Below are 18,228 nucleotides of genomic sequence, written 5' to 3'. Positions count from 1 at the left end.
GTCTGATGTGGACAAAAATAAAACGCACTCTGGTCCACCTCCAAACCAAGGTCTCAGTTTAGTGCAGTTTGAATGCATATGTAAACGCCAAGCGGGCCAGAAACCGCCCCAAAAGCAGGAAGTGAACTACAACGCTGGGCATTCTGGGTAGATACAATCAAAACAAACGTGTTAGCAGGAGAAATGCTTTGTAGTCTTTTACCACTACCGCTAAAATCTGACGCTACTCCATTTTGTTTCCATTTTGTGAAGAAGGAAGCTGTGTCAACGTCTTCTTCAGGGGTTTTTGTGTCATTGGCTTCACTGGTTCTTGGTGCAGCGCCACCACAGGTGAGGAGGGGAACATGTTTTTTGAAAGATTTGGTTCATGTGACCCAGTGCTGTGAGAAAGGGAACCGTGCCACCAGAAAATGTAACAAATGTTGCAACTTTGGTCCCCAATGGAACCAAATGTGAAAACAGGTTCTTATTAGCAGGTGTTTTTCTGAATTTACTGGATATTTTCTTGAAATTTTGCTAGGTACTTTAAATGGGGACATAAATTCACATTTTGCATGTTTTTATACTTCTACTTGAGTCACCACTGTTTCTAAAAACAGCCAAGGTGCTTAAAATAAAAAAGCAAACTTTTTGTCATCTGGGCCAAAATTGTCAGCTGAAAAATAAACATTTTTAAAACTAAGGTTACCAAAACGTGTTTTTTTTTGGTTTTTTTGTCACCTGATTAACAATAAACTGAGCATGACATATTTTTATTTAACAAATAAAGTAATTCAATATTTTTTAAATCCTGATTTTGCATGTTTTCCTTGTTAAATTAAATGTAAGCAGTTTGCTTATTATTTTGGGCTTCATTAAAGAAAACAGAAAAAACATTTTGTCTGTCAGCAATAAAAACAAACTCTTCATCCGTCTTCACTTCAAAACATTTCCTGTATTTAGATAAGTTTTAATGTAAAGCAGATTTGGGTGCACCAATATGTTTTTTAGAGTATAAATCAATGAGTAGATGAGGTCCTAGTTACCATGACAACAGGAGTAAACCAGGAAGCTTGGAAAAGGTGATCACCTTGTGTTGCATGTAAGATTTTTGTATGTAGAATTGAATTTAAAAGTCGTAGTTTTGTCCTAATTTATTTAACTTATTATTGAATTGTGGTTGTGGGGCTACACAAAATCTCTGCAGTGGGCCGCAAATGGCCCACGCACCTCACTTTGAACACCCCTGGTTTACAGGGTTCAGCATTTAGAGGTGTTTGACCGCGTTTGATGGTAATGGTTCAGTGGTTTTTGAGGGAGATTTGAGTTTTAATTTCATGTAAAGTGTACTTGTGCCTTGACCTTCCCACACTAAAGACGGCGTTCGTTGCCAGGATTTTACGCTTCCCGTCATCAGGTTTCTCCTGTGGATCCGACCCGCTGCAGATAATCATCTAAACATAAACAAAGGCCTTCTCCTCTGGGCTGGAAGCACATGTGCGCCGCGTCGTGTATGTTCGTACATCTGTATGTGGTTGAAGCGGCTTGTAAACGTGAGAGTGCTAATGCTAACGTGGAAGCGGGTTGTGTTTTTACGCCGATGTTAATGCAGGGATTTGGCAGCAGATCCAGCTCTCTGTGGAATAATATTATCTAACCCAGAACAACATGGGAGCGGCGGGTCGGCCCACACAGCCGGGCCCAGCCGGGCGGCGGGGCCGGCAGCCAACCAGAGACCAGCGCTAACTGGGAGCTGCTACCTGCAGACAGGAGACCAGTTATAGTCAGGCTGGACAAACAATCATCCAACTGTTCATCCATCCATCCAACTGTTCATCCATCCATCCATCCATCCATCTGTTCATCCATCCATCCATCCATCCATCTGTTCATCCATCCATCTGTTCATCCATCCATCTGTCTGTCCATCCATCCGTCTGTTCATCCATCCATCCATCTGTTCATCCATCCATCTGTCCATCCATCCGTCTGTTCATCCATCCATCCATCTGTTAATCCATCCATCCATCTGTTCATCCATCCCTCCATCTGTTCATCCATCCATCTGTTCATCCATCCATCCATCTGTTAATCCATCCATCTGTCTGTTCATCCATCCATCCATCTGTTCATCCATCCATCCATCTGTTCATCCATCCATCCATCTGTTAATCCATCCATCCATCTGTTCATCCATCCATCCATCTGTTAATCCATCCATCCGTCTGTTCATCCATCCATCCATCCATCCATCTGTCTGTTCATCCATCCATCTGTCTGTCCATCCATCCATCTGTTCATCCATCCATCCGTCTGTTCATCCATCCATCTGTCTGTCCATCCATCCATCTGTTCATCCATCCATCCGTCTGTTCATCCATCCATCCATCTGTTCATCCATCCATCCATCTGTTCATCCATCCATCCATCTGTTAATCCATCCATCCGTCTGTTCATCCATCCATCCATCCATCCATCTGTCTGTTCATCCATCCATCTGTCTGTCCATCCATCTGTCTGTTCATCCATCCATCTGTCTGTCCATCCATCCATCTGTCCATCCATCCATCTGTTCATCCATCCATCTGTCTGTTCATCCATCCATCCATCTGTTCATCCATCCATCTGTTAATCCATCCATCCGTCTGTTCATCCATCCATCCATCCATCCATCCATCTGTCTGTTCATCCATCCATCTGTCTGTCCATCCATCCATCTGTTCATCCATCCGTCATTTTAAAGTTTCCAAATTTAAAACTTAATTCCTGATTTCTGGAGATTATTTCGTCGTCACACGGTTTGTTCCCAGTTTGGGAGCCATTATTTATTTTAACCTGCTGAATGTTTATGAGCGACAGTATCAGAAAGGAAACATGAAGCTAGCAGGATTTTAGAAATGAAGCATTGTTTATTTAATTAAATCAGGTGAGATCGGTTCTGTTGGGATGGATGAAGCCTTAGTAGAGGAGCAGTGAAGCTCTTAGCGCCCTCCTGTGGACGATTTGGAGAAAGATTTAAACGTCTGTAAATCAAAAATAACTGATGGGTTTTTGCTGCTGCATTTTTAACATTAGGTCAGTATCACATTGAAACGTTTATTTTTAGTCTTTTGTTCAAACGTGACTGCCCAGCGAGTCGATGTCAGTGTAATAAATAATTAAAGTGTTGACTCTGATCATATGCAGTGACCTAGTTCTTCAAACCTGTTCTCTTTCTGCCTGAGTTTCACCTCTTACAATCTCAAATCAAAGCCGAGGCTGTGATAAAACAAATTATATAAGAACTGAATCTCCTGTTTCACTCAGGTGAAGAAAAATAATAATTTATAAATTAGGAATGCTTTTCTTCTGCTGTAAAATATTGAATAATTAATAAATTAACTTGCATCATAAGAGCCGAGATATCCGGTTTAACTAGTGATAAAAGCAGTTGGGTTTTAAGTGGTGCTACAAATTTTTCTATTTTTATTTACATATTTAGATACAAATACTTTATTTATCTTCAAAAATTACTGAAATATTCTCATCCATGCATTTTAAGGCGTTGTTGATGGTGATGCTGTGGGCAGGAAGGAGCTCCAGTAGCAGTCAGTCTTACAACAAATCTGTAGAGGCCTCTGACTGAAGATTGCTGCTGACAGATTCATGACATGCTAACAGTTCAAATTTCACCTCTGTTAAAGCAGAGGTGAAATTTCACACCAAGGTGAACATGTAAATTAAATAACCTGTCAGTGGAACTTGTATTTTATAACCAGATTATTATGGATTATAAGGTTTACAAATGCCACTTGAATGCATTATTATCAGACTCAAATACTCATTTTTTGAAACTAATAACTCCTTCTGAAAACACCAGTGTTCCTTTGAACAAGTTTTAAACAGTTTGAACTGTTTTGAACTTTGTAATCAAACTGTAATTCTGTGTTTTGGAGCAGCTGAAGTCGCCCCTTGTGGTTTTAATTAAAGCCAGCTGCATTTTATGCTTTTACTAAGACACTTTGGAGCATTAAAAATGTCCAAAGCTTGAGATTTCCACGTTATCCCACTCATCCAGCTCCAGGCGTGGAAACTTGCAGAATCCAATTTGTGCTGAAGAGTTCGGTGAGGTTGGAGAGAGTAGGGAGGGGAGGAGTGTGTTTGTAGGCAAGATGCACGTACAGCATGCAGCATGCGCTTCACTGCAGCATGTTCTTCACTGCAGCAGGCGCTCCACTGCACCATGGCCAGTTGCTGTCAGAAAGAGTAGATCATGAAATGTTATTCTGTTCATGAGAAAATCTGCTGCTGTCTGGGAGTTAAGTATTAAGTTTAAAATGAATTTAGCTGTTTTTGCTTAGTATTTTAGCTAAAAATAAATTCACCTTGCAAGATATGTATCTGTTATTTCATATTGTCTGCAGTTAAATCTGGTACCAGATGCTCTTCCTCTAATTGTTTCTAAAGTAGTTGAGTTGTTTTATTAGATGCAGACAATCTAAACATTACATTTGTCTGCTGCAGTACCATGCCAGCCCACAAGAGGGAGGCAGTGCAAAAAGTGAATAAACACAGCGTAGAAGGCCATGTATTGATTGATTTTACTTAAAGGGGACAGTATATGCAACTTCTCACAGGGTTTTTTTATCCATTAGTGTTTCAAACTGTTAAGTTGATAAGCTGGGAAATCTGGTTTGAAATGTCCTTAAATATTTGACTTTTTATAACTTCATTAAGACTAAGACTGGAATTAATGATTATTTTAGTAGACGGTTATTCTGACGAGTAATCGATTAATCATCAGAAATAGTCGTTGATTAATCTGAGGGTTAATCGATAAATCATATTTTAAAAATTGTATATTATATTAAAAAATGCAAATAAATAATTTGATCCATTTTTTAAAAATAAGAAAATAAACATTTTAAAATGCAGTAACATTGCATTCATTCCTTCAGTAAATTTGAACCAGGTGAAGCTCAAGCTATGCCACTTGGGAAGTTTTGGGTAAAACATATCTACAAACAAAATATTTTTATCTTAAATGCAAAATGCACATTTCAGCGACGTTCTGTGAGGTTTATAGCTGGTGAGGCTCGGCCCCACCTGACTGCATGTCACTGGCATATTTTCCACAGTTTTGACTTATTTACTGCTCTTCATATGTTGTTTTCTCAGCAAATAGCCTTTTTTTTTAAAAAAATCTGTAAACTCCAGATAACGATTAATCGTTTAAAAACTAGTTGACAATTATTTCACAAATCGATTAATCACGAATAATATGATTAATCGTTTGGCTGTAATTAAAACGTTTTAAAAATCCTGTCAATTATTTATTTTTATATTTTATGATTGAAAAGCTTCCGTTTTCTGCCTGTTCTTCCATGAATCAAACAGAAAGTTGGAAACAGTGAGGCCTATTTATGTCTCCTCGCTCTGACCAATCATCTTCATGCCTTTTCTCTCTTTTATCATCGCCAGGGAGACAGAGGAACCGCCTGGAACCTATGGACACCATTTTTGTCAAGCAGGTGAAGGAGGGAGGCCCCGCCCACGGAGCTGGACTCTGCACAGGTACACAGCATCATTTGTCATAATTAGAAATTGCCAAGCAAAACAAACAGGAGGTAGAAAATAACAGATGGCTCCTCTGTGGGGGGCTGAACAAAGTCTAACGTTCTTTTCTCCTGCACTCCTACTTTTTTTCTCATCTTATTTATACATGAATCAGTTCTAATTATAAGCAGCGAGGATAAAAATACTTGAAGTTTTGAGACAATGAATCAGCAGCATAAAGTTTAAAGTGAAGGTGATGTTAGGAGTGCCGGGTTGCCAGGTCAGCAGGCTTCTTACAGGAAATGTTACAGTAAGTGGTCTGGACAACCCTTCAGAACTGTCTGCTTTTATCTATCTGCCCTCCCGGGAGAAGGGAGTGTTTTCCCACATTTATCCGGTTTATCCCCCAAACTCACCTCGCCTCGCTTCCTGTTGGAGATGGCCATCTTCAGAAACCCTGAATCTACTGTCAAATAAAGACACATTGTTCCTGTTAGATCTGAGCAGAGGTAATGTATGTTTGTGCTGGATGGTCTCTCTGCTCAGTAATTATGTGAAGGGTTTTTCTGATCCCTTAGTAGCAGGTTCTCTAAATTATTCCCTTAATTCCTTCCAGGGGATCGGCTTGTGAAAGTGAACGGAGAAAGCATCATTGGGAAAACTTACTCCCAGGTCATAGCCCTGATCCAGAACAGGTAGGACTGCAAAACCATGCGGCGCCTTGATTTTAACCTTTCCTCATTTTTACAAGCCAAAAAAATCCCCAAACATCTTGAAAGTATGAAACTAGAGCTGCAGCTAACTATTAGTTTAGTAATCGATTTATCTTTTGATTATTCTCACGATTAATCGATTAATCAAATAAAAATGGGACGTTTAACAATTTTTCAAATTAACTTCTTAAGCCTTTTTTATGGCTTAAGGCTTTTTAAAGTAAGTAAAGGCTTAGAATGAACTTACAGTTATTTTAATAATCGATTAATCAGTCTGATGATTAGTTGAATAAAAATGGCATATTTTACAGATTTTTAAATTAACCTCCTCTTATAGCCTTCTTTAAGGTTTAAGACATTTTAAAGTGACATAAGGCTTAAAATGAACTAATTATTTTAGTAATTGATTAATCTGTCAATTATTCAGACAATTAATCAAATAAAAATGGCACATTTTACATTTTTTAAAATTAACCACTTAAATATTTTTTAAGGTTTAAAAAAGTTTATTACAAAAAGTGGCTTTTAAAAGTGACTTAAGTCTTAAAGTAAACAAACAGTTACTTTAGTTATCGATTAATTGATTAATCAAATAAAAATGACGCATTTTGCATACTTTTTATTTAACCACTGAAGCCTTTTTAGACATTAGAAATAAATAGTTAATTAGATAATTAAACAAATAATTCACTAGTTTTTTCTAATAATTATTTTTTTAATCTTAAATGTAAAATTTCTATCTTTTTTGTACAGTTTTGGCTTAATTACTGCTCTGAATATGTTCTTTTTTCAGTAAGCGGCCTTTTTGAGTCTGAATGCTCAAGTTAACGATTAATCGATGGCTAGATTAGTTGACAATTATTTCAATAATCGATTAATCACGATTAATCTGATTAATCGTTTCAGCTCTACATGAAACACATGTTGTGTTTTGCAACACAGGTGTTTTTAAAAAACACTTTTCTCACAAAAAATCCTCTTTACAAAGAGGAAGGAGGAACAAAATAGCAAACTGGCAGTAAAATTATAAAAAACTGATGTTTAACAATCCATCAACATCTGGTTGATAAATGCATATTTTAATTGTAAAGAAAATCTCCACACATAAGTTTGCTTCACCAATCTTTCTGCTTATTCTTTGCTGACACCTTTAAAGCTTTTTGTTGGTTATAAAATCAGCAGACTGGAGATTTAAACGTGAATTTTTTTGTGATTTTTGTATCCGTTTCCTCTCTGATCCATCAGCGATGCCTCGTTGGAGCTCTGTGTGATGCCTAAAGATGAAGACATTTTGCAACTGGTATGCATCTGTTCTGTTATTACTACAAATTCACCTCATTGGTCCAGATTTAATCAATATTTTAAAATAAAAACTGTTTAAGCGACAGTCCATCAGTAAGGATTTAGTTCCCATTTACTGGAGCAACAAGCAGAGATGAAAATGAAATGGTTTGTTGTGTTTTCCTCAGTGAAGCAACTGGGGTCTCACAGTTACTCACTTTTGATTGAGTTATATTTTTATGTTGTGCCTTGATTGTTATTCTCTGTAATTACATTTGAGTAGCACTTTGAGATTTAAGTTACTGAAAAGTGCGTTACAAATTAAATTAATCATTATTAAATAAACATCCAACCATTTTCCAGTGGCTGGTCGTTTCAGAAACTTCAAAACTGTTAAGTCACATTCCTCAGGCGCTGTACCGTCACCTAGCAACCCCAGCCAAGCCCAACTCGTTACCTAGCAATGAGCTAGCTATGAGCTGGAACTCAAGCTGAGTTTCAGCATGTATAAAGTGTGACGCTTTTGAGAAAACTTTCTGCGGTAGACATTTTGATTTCCTAACACACAATCAGGTTTTAAGTGCATCCTTAAAAAGTCTTAAATTTATTAATCTAAAATTAAGACCTTAAATGTTTTTCATTATTTTTTATTATGTAAGTTGGCCTTAAATACCTTAATCACAGATTTTAAATTTTGCTGTGGTAGGAATTTTCAATCCTGTGTTGTTTTGTGGGATTTTTCTGTCAGGCAAAAGTTTGAGTCGCACTCAAATGTCTCCATTGCTAACTAGCTTATTTTGCATCTATCATAGGTAAGTTGGATGGACTACGTTCGTTTTTGCCACTGGCTTACTTCTTTTACCTAGATTTAGAGTTTTTTTTATCTTAAATTTTATCCAAACTGGCATAAAAGAGATCTTAAAAAGTCTTAAATTTAAACCCTGCAGTGATTCAGAGAGCTTGGAGAGAATGAGTGTTAGCATGAATCACAACCAGCTGGGTGTGATTAAAGATGTGGAAGTAGTCAGAATGCAGTGGTATCGCAGTGAAAACAGGAGCCGATCGAGACTTCATGCTTCACGCCGTTCTACCGATCAGAACCGTGTCGTAATCCAGTCCAGGTCCAGAGCCACGCAGACGATAAAGCAGACCAGCACTAAGATATTTCCACTTGAAACTTAACCAAAATACTTTGTAAGATTTCTTTTGTTTGTTTTTTCCAGTGCTAATGCTACTGTTTATGTTACTGGGATTTTTTGAGACAGACCAACACAGAGTAGTGCAATGTTTAGTTCTGGACTTCAACTAGACCATTCCATCACATGATTACGCACTGTATCTGTGCAAAATCTTAATAAGTATTTTTTGTCTAGTTTCTAGCTCAAATATCTCATTACACTTGAAATAAGACAAAACTATCTTACAAGTAACTTTCAGCAAGATATAAAAGCTTTTTAAAGTAAATAATTCCTTAGATTAATTGAAAAGTACTACTTCCACTGGCAAAATATTTCACTTATAACATGAAAAAAAATGTGTTGTTATAAATTAAATGATTTTCTAGTGGTACTAGTTTTGTTTTCATCAATATTAAGGAATTATTAACTTCAAACAAACTGGTATTTCTTGCTGGAAAGTTATTTGTAAGCTAGGTTTGCTTATTTGTAGTGAAACTAGATAAAAGTACTTAAGATTTTGTGTTTTTGCAGTGCATATTGCTGGATGTTTATATGCGTTGAAATGTTTTAGCACATTTGGCTCTAGAAAATCGGTTTTTGCTTTCCGGTTCAAGGATGCAGACTAATAAGGCAACTGATTCACAAAATTAGTAGAAAACCTTGGCTCTGAAACAAGCTGAAATAAATTCAAAAATATTTTATTTAACCCTAACCAGGACGTCCACACATCCTTAAAAAGTCTTACATTTATTTCTCATAAACAAAGGCCTTAAAATGTCTTAAATAATAATAAATAGAATAAGTAAATTATTTAATCTCGTATATTCTACGTACTTAGTTTTTCTGTCACACTCTGACATTTTTATTGCGTTCTGACTGGAGACTGTTGAGGCTACCGCTAACTAACTGCTATCATGTTCTTAACAGCTAGCTTGCTAGCTTTTCTGCATCTGCCATTGGCCGGATATAATTTGTAAATTTCCAAAGGGATTCATGTCTGAATTTCTTAAAATGTTTCAAATTTGAGTTTGTGAAACCTGCTTTTCTTATTCAAATGTGGGTTATTTAAATTGAAAATATTTTTTTATATTTATCTAAATAATATTTTTTTTTTAAATAAAAATTATTTACTTTAAATAAATCTATTTTTAGAATTATTTATTTTATTTTTTAAAATAAATAATAATTAAAAATAGTAAACTGGAATCAGCCTCAGTCTAATTTCTCACTTCTATATCTGTAACATTGTTTCTCATCTCTTCATACACTAAAAAAACACAAAATCTAACCAAGAAGTATTTTTGGTGTAGTTTCTAGAGCAAATATTTTAGTACACTTAAAATACGATTAAATTAAGTTACAAGTGACTTTTTAGAAAGATATATTTACTTGTCTAAGTAAATAAATCCTTAATATTGATATTTTTAAAAAGTGCGGGCTACACTGATTGATTATTTTATTGATAATGAAACATTTTTCCTACGTGATTTGTGAAATATTAAGCACTTTTTCATCAATATTAAGAAATTATTGTCTTTAATCAAATGTCTATTGTTGCTAAAAGTTACTTGTAAGTTAGTTTTGTCTCATTTTATGGATTTTTTGGATAAATTTGCAATAGAAGCTAAACCTAAAATATTTGGTCATATTTTGAGTTTTTGCAGTGTACTTACCTGTCGACCTTTTTCCTAACTCTTTCTTTCTCTCTTTTCCCGCTTACCTAACCTGCGGACTGCAGTTTTCCAGGGATATCACTGCTCTGGTAAGAAGGGAAAACCTGCCAAGCTAGCACCTCTCCCCCCTCCTCCACCTCTTGCTGGAAGTGGAACCAGTAGAAATCCCCCAGTGTTTTCCACCAGTATCTGTGTTTCTGGTTGAAGCTTTGTTGGTCACCCTTGGATTTTCTTTTGTTGTGCTGACATTATCCTTCAGCAGACCATAAACATTCCCTCCCTGTACTTTCCACAATCAGGAAATTGGTTTGTGTTTAACTGGAGGAGTTAGGATCCAGAGGGAGCTGTAACCTGACACCACAGGTAGAGCCGGCGCTGTTGATTAAAGTCCAGTTACTCTCTTTGCCTTTCATTTTCTCATCAGCGTCTGCGCTGAAAGGATGAGGAAATATGTCAGCGTTGGATACAAACTGGAGGTTTTTATTTATAAGAGTTAATTAGCGGTTTAGTTCAGGTTAAATCAACGATGCTAACAGAAGTAGCGCTGGTTGGGAAAAACAAAAAAAGGAAACTCGGATGGGCTCGCTTCTTGTGCTTCAGGCCGGGCTCTCCGGTACAGAAGGTGGGTATATCTGCAGGAAATCTCAGTTTTTTCCATTTAATCCCATCATTTTGGGTGAATAACGTTAAAACTATTAGCTGCTTTTCTGGCTTCATCCAGCTGTCAGCCAGGCATTGATTGTCCTCCCCTGATAATCTCATCAGCGCTCACAGAGACTTTTGGGTTTTTTTAGAAACGAGCTGAATCTGTGAGGACAGAGAGGCACATGGAGATGGAGAAAGCAGGAAATTTATCCAGGAATTTAAAGAGGAGTGGCGACGGTTTCAGATCAACTCCAGATTATTTTTTACAGGACCGTTTGAACCTTGTTCACATTTTCAATGTTTTTTCTCTTTATTTTATTGGGATTTTGTGTTACAGTTGTGCATAATTGGTAAGAGGAAGGGAAAAGGATTAAGATGTCGTCACAAGACGTTAAAGGAGAAAATCTGAAAGGTGCGGCATGCACTTATATTTAACCCCACTTAGCAAATACTTTCTAAAACCACTTTCCAGCTGCTTTAGACAGTTGTAGTAAAACTCCATCAGCTATCCACATCTATTTGCCCAGATTCTCAAGTTAGCTTTTAGTTGTGGACTTTAACTACGCCATTTCATTATATGAACTTGTTGTATATATGGCTGTCTGTGCACTTCAAAAACTCAAAATCTTACAAAGTATTTTTGGTCGAGATTCTGGTGCAAATACCTCAGTACGATTTAATTTAACTTACAAGTAACATTTTAGCAAGATATAAGAGCTTGTTTTAAGTAAATAATTCCTTAAATTATTTTTTAAGTTCTAGTTCCACCGGCAGATTATGTCACTTCAAATAAGACATTTTTTCCATGTAGGTAAAATAATCTGCCAGTAGAACTCATTCTTTTTTAAAACTAATATTAAGGAATAACTGAGTCAAAACAAGCTCAATATCTTGTCGAAAAGTTAGTTTTGTCTTATTTTATATGACAAAACTTGGAACAATCTTGTGTTTTTGTATTGTCGGTGGTTGTGCAGGAGGCTCCACTGTCGCTTTTCAAAGATGTACGGTTGTATAAATGTGCGTGTGTTTGCAGCCATTTTCGTGTGTAAACCCTTATTTGGATTTAAAGTGATAAAAGTCAAAAAGTTTTTATTCTGAAAGGAGATTAAAATCTCATTGTGTAAGAATCATTTTGTGTAAAAAATGTAACAAAAATGTTTTGAATAGACCACAATCACACCCTAAGCTGTTCAAGGAAGCATAAGAGGTCACCTTTAATGGATGTAAGAGGAAAAGAGACAAATGTACACCACACTTTTCAGATTAACTGCTTCCTTTCTTCACAGTTTTTAGCTACTTTGTCTCTTTGTACTCTAAGGTTTTTTCTTCTAAAGTGAGAAAATGTGAAAACGTTCAGAGGATTTAGGTGTTTTTATTTCAGGGCTCTGTAAATGTTGTCATATAATCTCTTGCAGGCGTATTCCCAGGATGCATACCTCAAAGGAAATGAGGCGTACAGCGGAAATGCCCAGAACATCCCGGAGCCGCCTCCCATATGCTACCCTCGGATCGAGCTGAAGGCGGCGGCCGTGGCGCCGCTGTCCGACCCGGGGCCCGCCAGGCGACCGGCCCCCACAGACAACAGCTGCCGGCCCGAGGTCCCGTCCGTCAGCAACGAAGGTACCAGGACTCCAGCCGATCCGGTGGACCGGGGGTCCCGGCTGGCTCGGGCCGGACCCAGCCACCGGACTGAGGAGAACCGGTTCCGCTCCCCAGCAGATCGACCCAGACCCCTCGCCACAGGGTGTCCGCCGTACCCAGAGACGTTCTCGCCGTTGGTGCGAGCGCCGCTCGCCGCCACGTCAACGGACACGTTCTCCACCACCACCTCCCCCACCGCCAACCACTGCTCCCCGTCGCCACCGGCGCCGACCACCTCACCCCATCAGAACATCGACTGGCGGACCTACACCACCTACAAGGACTACATTGACGCCAAGCGGCTGCACACGTACGGCTGCCGCACCATCCAGGAGCGCCTGGACAGCCTGAGAGCCGCTGCCAACTCCGCCTACGCCCCGAAGGCCGCCGCCCCCTCCCAGGTCCGACGCAGGAGCGCCTCCAACGAGCGTGGGGCGGACCCGGCCTCGTCGCCACCGCTCCGCAGCACCTCCCATGAGCGGCTGAGCGGCCCGCCAGACAGGACTTCCCGCTACTGGCCTCGGAGCGCCTCTCAGGATGCTTTGCCGTTCCCCGGTGCCACCCGGGTCGCCAAACCCCGAGCCAGGTCCTGCGACCACATCAGTCACAAAATGGAGGAGAAACAGGAAACAAGCAGGAGGAGTTTACTTCCTCCAAAGCCGGACCAGTGGCTGTCGAACTCGCCTGATGTTATGAAAGGTACAACAGATTCTGCACTAGCGGTCAGAGCGGACGGCCTCATAATGAGGCCTTCGCGCCTCCCCGTCAAAAACTCCCTCTGCGACCTTTCACCCACCTCGTCCGCCATTAAAACCACAGAGCCTCTCCGAGACCAAAGAGTCAACGCCGTGGGGAACCACCTGGGTTTCTCCCCGCTGAACCTGGAGCTCCGCGGCCGAGCCGACAGCCTGAAGACGGAGAACCGGTCCGAGTCGAGATTAGCTGCCAGGTCGTCGTCCTGCTCTGGCTCCGCCTCCAGACTGCCCACACTCAGGCCGATGAAGAGCGAAGTCCTCACGATATCCTCAACCGCCACTGTCGCCCAAAAACCAGTCGTCAAGGAGACGCCAGAGCGGACTAACGGCGGTCTATCAGAGGGCGTTGAAGGACCCGATGCCACCGTCGTCGTCCTACGAAGAGACAAGACCGCCGGAGGCGCCCGCGCCCGACCTCCGTCCTACGTCAACGACAGGCAGCGAGAAGTAAATTCGCCGCCACTATTGAAGGCGGGGTCAGCGGACGCAGCGATGTGCTGGGCGTCCAACGAGACGCTGCTCAGGAGGCTGGGAGACACGAGGCACAAATCCGGCTCCAGCAACCTGAATGACTCCCTGGACTCCATCCCCTTCATAGGTGAGGCAGCAGCCAGAACTGTCCGACTGCAACATGTACTTCCTGTTAGAGACGCTGCTCTGTCAGCGCCGAGCCAATCGACTCATCAGAAACCAGTTCTTCTGATTGGATGTTCAGGTGCAGGCATCCATCCATCCATCCATCCATCCATCCATCCATCCATCCATCCATCCATCCATCCATCCATCCATCCATCCATCCATCATCCATCCATCATCCATCCATCCATCCATCCATCATCCATCCATCCATCCATCCATCATCCATCCATCCATCCATCCATTCATCATCTGTCCATCCATCCATCCATCCATCCATCCATCCATCCATCCATCCATCCATCCATCCATCATCCATCCATCCATCCATGTTAGTCAGCTGTCTTCAGTCAGAGGCCTTTTCAGATTTGTTGCTACACTGACTGCTACTGGAGATCCATCACCATCAATAGGGACTTTTTAAATGCTCAGATATAAGTTCATTCTCTTTTGGGATACATAAAGTATTTTTAGCTGAATTTAATTAAACTAATAGAAAACTTCACTAAACTTTGGAGAAAATTTTAAATTGACCTTTAAGTAAGTGATCCTCATGTGATGGCTGTTTTACATATTTTCTGAGAAATTTGTTTGAATGTAGATAAGAAAACCGGAGACATTCTTTTCTCTCCCGTCTAGATTTGCTTAACAAAGTGGAGAAATAAAAAAAAAACTTCCCTCCCAGAATAACAAAAAGTCTTCTTATAAAGTCAGAGTTTGCTGCCAAACACAACAAAGAGCTCCAGTTGGAGTCCTTTTATCATCCAGGCTAGTTATTGGCTCCAGTTTGTGGTGTTTTCCTGCTTTTGGTTTCATATTTACTCTACAGCCATGGGAACCAAGAAATCAACAAAAAAAAAAAATCCTCAGAATATTTACTGGTGTGTTTTGCTCCTTAATTTGGCGTAAAGTTATTGATATTTGATCACTGTGATCGCCCAGCCTCTCTGACCCAGATATGGTTCATTCCTGACATATTTGTCATGTGTGGTTATTTCCTCCTTTGCTTTTCGGGCATGCTATCCTGCTGACCGCTCATATCAGCCTTTATGACACAGGATGATTTAACGCTGACTGGCTGCTCATGTAAAAGTGAAGCCGTCTGGCAGCTTATCGGGCAGAAACGTCACGCTGACTGCTTCGTTTTGTTTTTGCCGTGCTGGCTCTTATCGCTGCGTTTTATTGCCGTCTGTTAATGTTTTTATTCAAGGGAAGAGTTAAGCCTTGTGCTGGTATTTAAACTCCTGGATTTCAGAAACTTTGAAGAGGAACAAATGAGACTTTAATAAAATTATAAATCTTTGTTTTTCCGCAGTGAGAACATAAACTTTCTTTTTTCAGTCAGGTCAGTTACAAGTTTATTATCAAATCCCACACAGGAGAAATGTTCAAATAGTCTGAGAAAAATAATCTGGACAAAAACACGGAGGGGGGAAAAGCAGAAAACGGCCATTTTAAATAAACTCAAGATCAACATGAGTTCAGATATCAAAAAGATGTAAGTGAGGAAGAGGAGAAATGTTTGATCTGGTTAATTATTCAGGTGAGAAAACAGATCATTTCCACCTTAAAAGTTTATATTAGCGCTTTTAATTTAAATCAAACATTTGCTTTTAGGTTGATCAGCTGTTTCTGGAATTTTGATTTATTTATATGTATGTTTTAAATTTGACAATTCATTTTGAGTTGCAGGTTTTTTTCTCAATTTTGTAAATTTTCAAAGCTTTTATTTTTAATATGATTGTCAATGGTAAATGTTATTCTTAAATTAATATATATATATATATATATATATATATATATATATATATATATATATATATATATATATATAAAATGAACTATATATTTGTGTTCTTGCTACTTTTTAAAGCTTATATATTTAGTCTGATCCCCCAACGGTGAATTAGTGTTAAATTAATCAGCATATTTTTTGCTAATTTTAAAGCTTTTATTTTTAATCCCTAAGTGTTATTAAAATTAATATTAAATTAACCAATATATTTTTTATTTTAGATTTGACAAGTTTTTATTTTTTTACATTACCTTTTAATAATATTTTATATACCTTTTTTTTTAAAGTTAGTTTTAGCAAGTTATTTTTTATGTACATTTTTAAAAAATGTATTTAATGTTTGTTTTTTTTATATTTGATTCAGTGGGTTATTTTATATTTTGAGGGTTGTTGAATTCAGGAGAAAATAGTTGAAATGGTTATTGAATCTCTGCGTGTTTGTAGATGTAAAATATCGGCTAAAGCTGTGTACTACATGCTTCAACAGCTGATTAATCATGTTATTCATGTATAATTAAAGCAACGCACATTTTATCTATAAATAACTCTGACAAAAAAAAAAACATGATGTTTTGGCTTGAGGTTTAACATTTGCAGATGTTTTTGGCTCCCAGTCCAATAAAAATACAAAGCAAAACATTAAAACTTGTAAATTCAGTTTCCATCCCAGATCCTGATTATGAATCGAAACCACTGACTAAACCAGAACATTCTTTAATCCTTCAGTCACATTTCCAGCCTCTGTTTTCATACACAAAACATTCCTCTGTCTGTTTGACTCCCTCATGTTGTTTCTACTACAAACCCATGATTCTGGTTCTGATTTCTGATTTAAGAGGGAAATTTGCCTCCTTTCTCTCAACCTCTGGGCCCTGATTTGTGTCCTCAGACGAACCGTCCAGCCCGAGCATCGACCAGGACAGCACGCACATTCTTGCGTCCGGGGTGATCTCAACTCCCCTCATCACCACCATCCCACCCAGCCCCACGTCTTCCTCTCCTCTCATTCGACGCCATCTCTCACACGATCAAGGTAATGTCAACAAATTAATTTAAATTAGGAAAGCAAAAATTAATCTACTTATGATTAATTATCAATCAATGGTGTATTAGATTAAAATTAGTTCCAATCGATTAACCAATAACGTCCGCTTAGACCTGTTGTTAGTGTTGTAGTTTGGCCACCATCCAGCAGAGGGCGCCACTGGTCCTGCTTAACCTGAGCCGGTCTTCATTCTTATACGCAGGCAGAAACAAAGATGGCGGAGCTTAACGGAACGAGGAAGAGAAACGGTCCTGACAGAGTCCGTTGTGGGATTCAAAATTCACTTCATGCGGTTCTGTTCTAAAATATAAACAGTCGATAAGGTCCTTAAGTTTCACATTAATAGAAATTGACGACGGAGCAACGTCAATTTCTCAACCAAAAGGCGAGGATGATGTGACGACAGAAAAGCGGTCATGAGTTAAATGGTTAATATTCATACCTCACCACACCACTTTTATATAAAAATCTCTCAGTTCATTAGAAATTAAGTACTTCACATATGTTATTTATGTTTTGTAATATTTCATAAAATCTCTTAAGTTTAATAATGCGATCGAGGTCACAAGTCTGTTTTTTCAGTCAGTATTTAGTACTGCTGGCAAAGTAATGTTATTTTTTATTTAAACTCAGCATATTACGAGGAATTTAAACCTTTATGTTAGACGATTAGCCCTCTTGATACAAAAGAAATGTTGTGTTTTTAAGAAAATGGCCCCAGTCGATAAGATTAATCAACTTTAGTTCAACTCAACTTGCATCTCTAATTTAAATATCTTGTTTCAAAGGAATGAATGTTTAATATATTTGTGTCCATTTCTTTTATAGATTCTCTTCATCTCTCAGTTATCGGGTCAGACTCTGGTACCAAATCTGAGCGGTCCAAATCGTACGATGAAGGCATCGATAACTACCATGAGGAAAGCAGAGGGTGAGTTAAATTTAACCCCATTCCTACACTTGTACTTTTATGATAGGTTAATAAAAAGTTTTTTTTCTTTGATTTAAATGTCTTTAGTCACAGAATCCACATGTGGCTAAAGATAAACATTGATCTAGTTGAAATATGTTTGTAAAATTAGTTGTAAAATGAAAACAACTGTCTTGTTTTCATTTGTGTTTGGCTCTTAAATCTCCCAGCAGCAACAGTAACCAAGCCTTTTTGGCCTCCTTAAATATAATCAAACTCTCTGGATTTTAGTGTTTGTTTGCTCAGGTTTCACTTGCACTCTAGAGAGGCGTTGATGTTTGTCTGAACCACCAACACAGCTTCAACAAACAGAACTCCGAACCACTGAAAATGCAGCAGCTCTTTCAAGTCTCCTAAAATTTCCTGTTTCGTCTCTTGCACT

At 38.6% G+C, this 18,228-nt stretch overlaps 1 protein-coding gene across 10 annotated transcripts in view; it reads left to right on the top strand.

Moving 5' to 3' along the window:
- LOC122823939 (rho GTPase-activating protein 21-like) overlaps nucleotides 1–18,228 on the top strand; it is a 107,046-nt gene that overhangs the window by 73,900 nt on the left and 14,918 nt on the right. For 5 of the 10 annotated variants that reach the window (XM_044104010.1, XM_044104009.1, XM_044104006.1 and 2 more), the window contains 7 exons: nucleotides 5,440–5,532; nucleotides 6,131–6,209; nucleotides 7,473–7,527; nucleotides 10,425–10,448; nucleotides 12,420–13,998; nucleotides 16,721–16,864; nucleotides 17,705–17,807. In XM_044104010.1, coding sequence (XP_043959945.1) covers nucleotides 5,440–5,532; nucleotides 6,131–6,209; nucleotides 7,473–7,527; nucleotides 10,425–10,448; nucleotides 12,420–13,998; nucleotides 16,721–16,864; nucleotides 17,705–17,807 — 2,077 coding nt within the window. Of the gene's footprint in view, nucleotides 1–5,439; nucleotides 5,533–6,130; nucleotides 6,210–7,472; nucleotides 7,528–10,424; nucleotides 10,449–10,518; nucleotides 10,982–12,419; nucleotides 13,999–16,720; nucleotides 16,865–17,704; nucleotides 17,808–18,228 lie in introns of those variants that run through there. The other 5 variants (XM_044104011.1, XM_044104008.1, XM_044104013.1 and 2 more) reach the window with 2 other exon arrangements.

This window comes from Gambusia affinis, linkage group LG21, assembly GCF_019740435.1.
Source record: "Gambusia affinis linkage group LG21, SWU_Gaff_1.0, whole genome shotgun sequence".
Classification (NCBI taxonomy): Eukaryota; Metazoa; Chordata; class Actinopteri; order Cyprinodontiformes; family Poeciliidae; genus Gambusia; species Gambusia affinis.
This window is presented reverse-complemented; position numbering and strand designations above follow the sequence as displayed.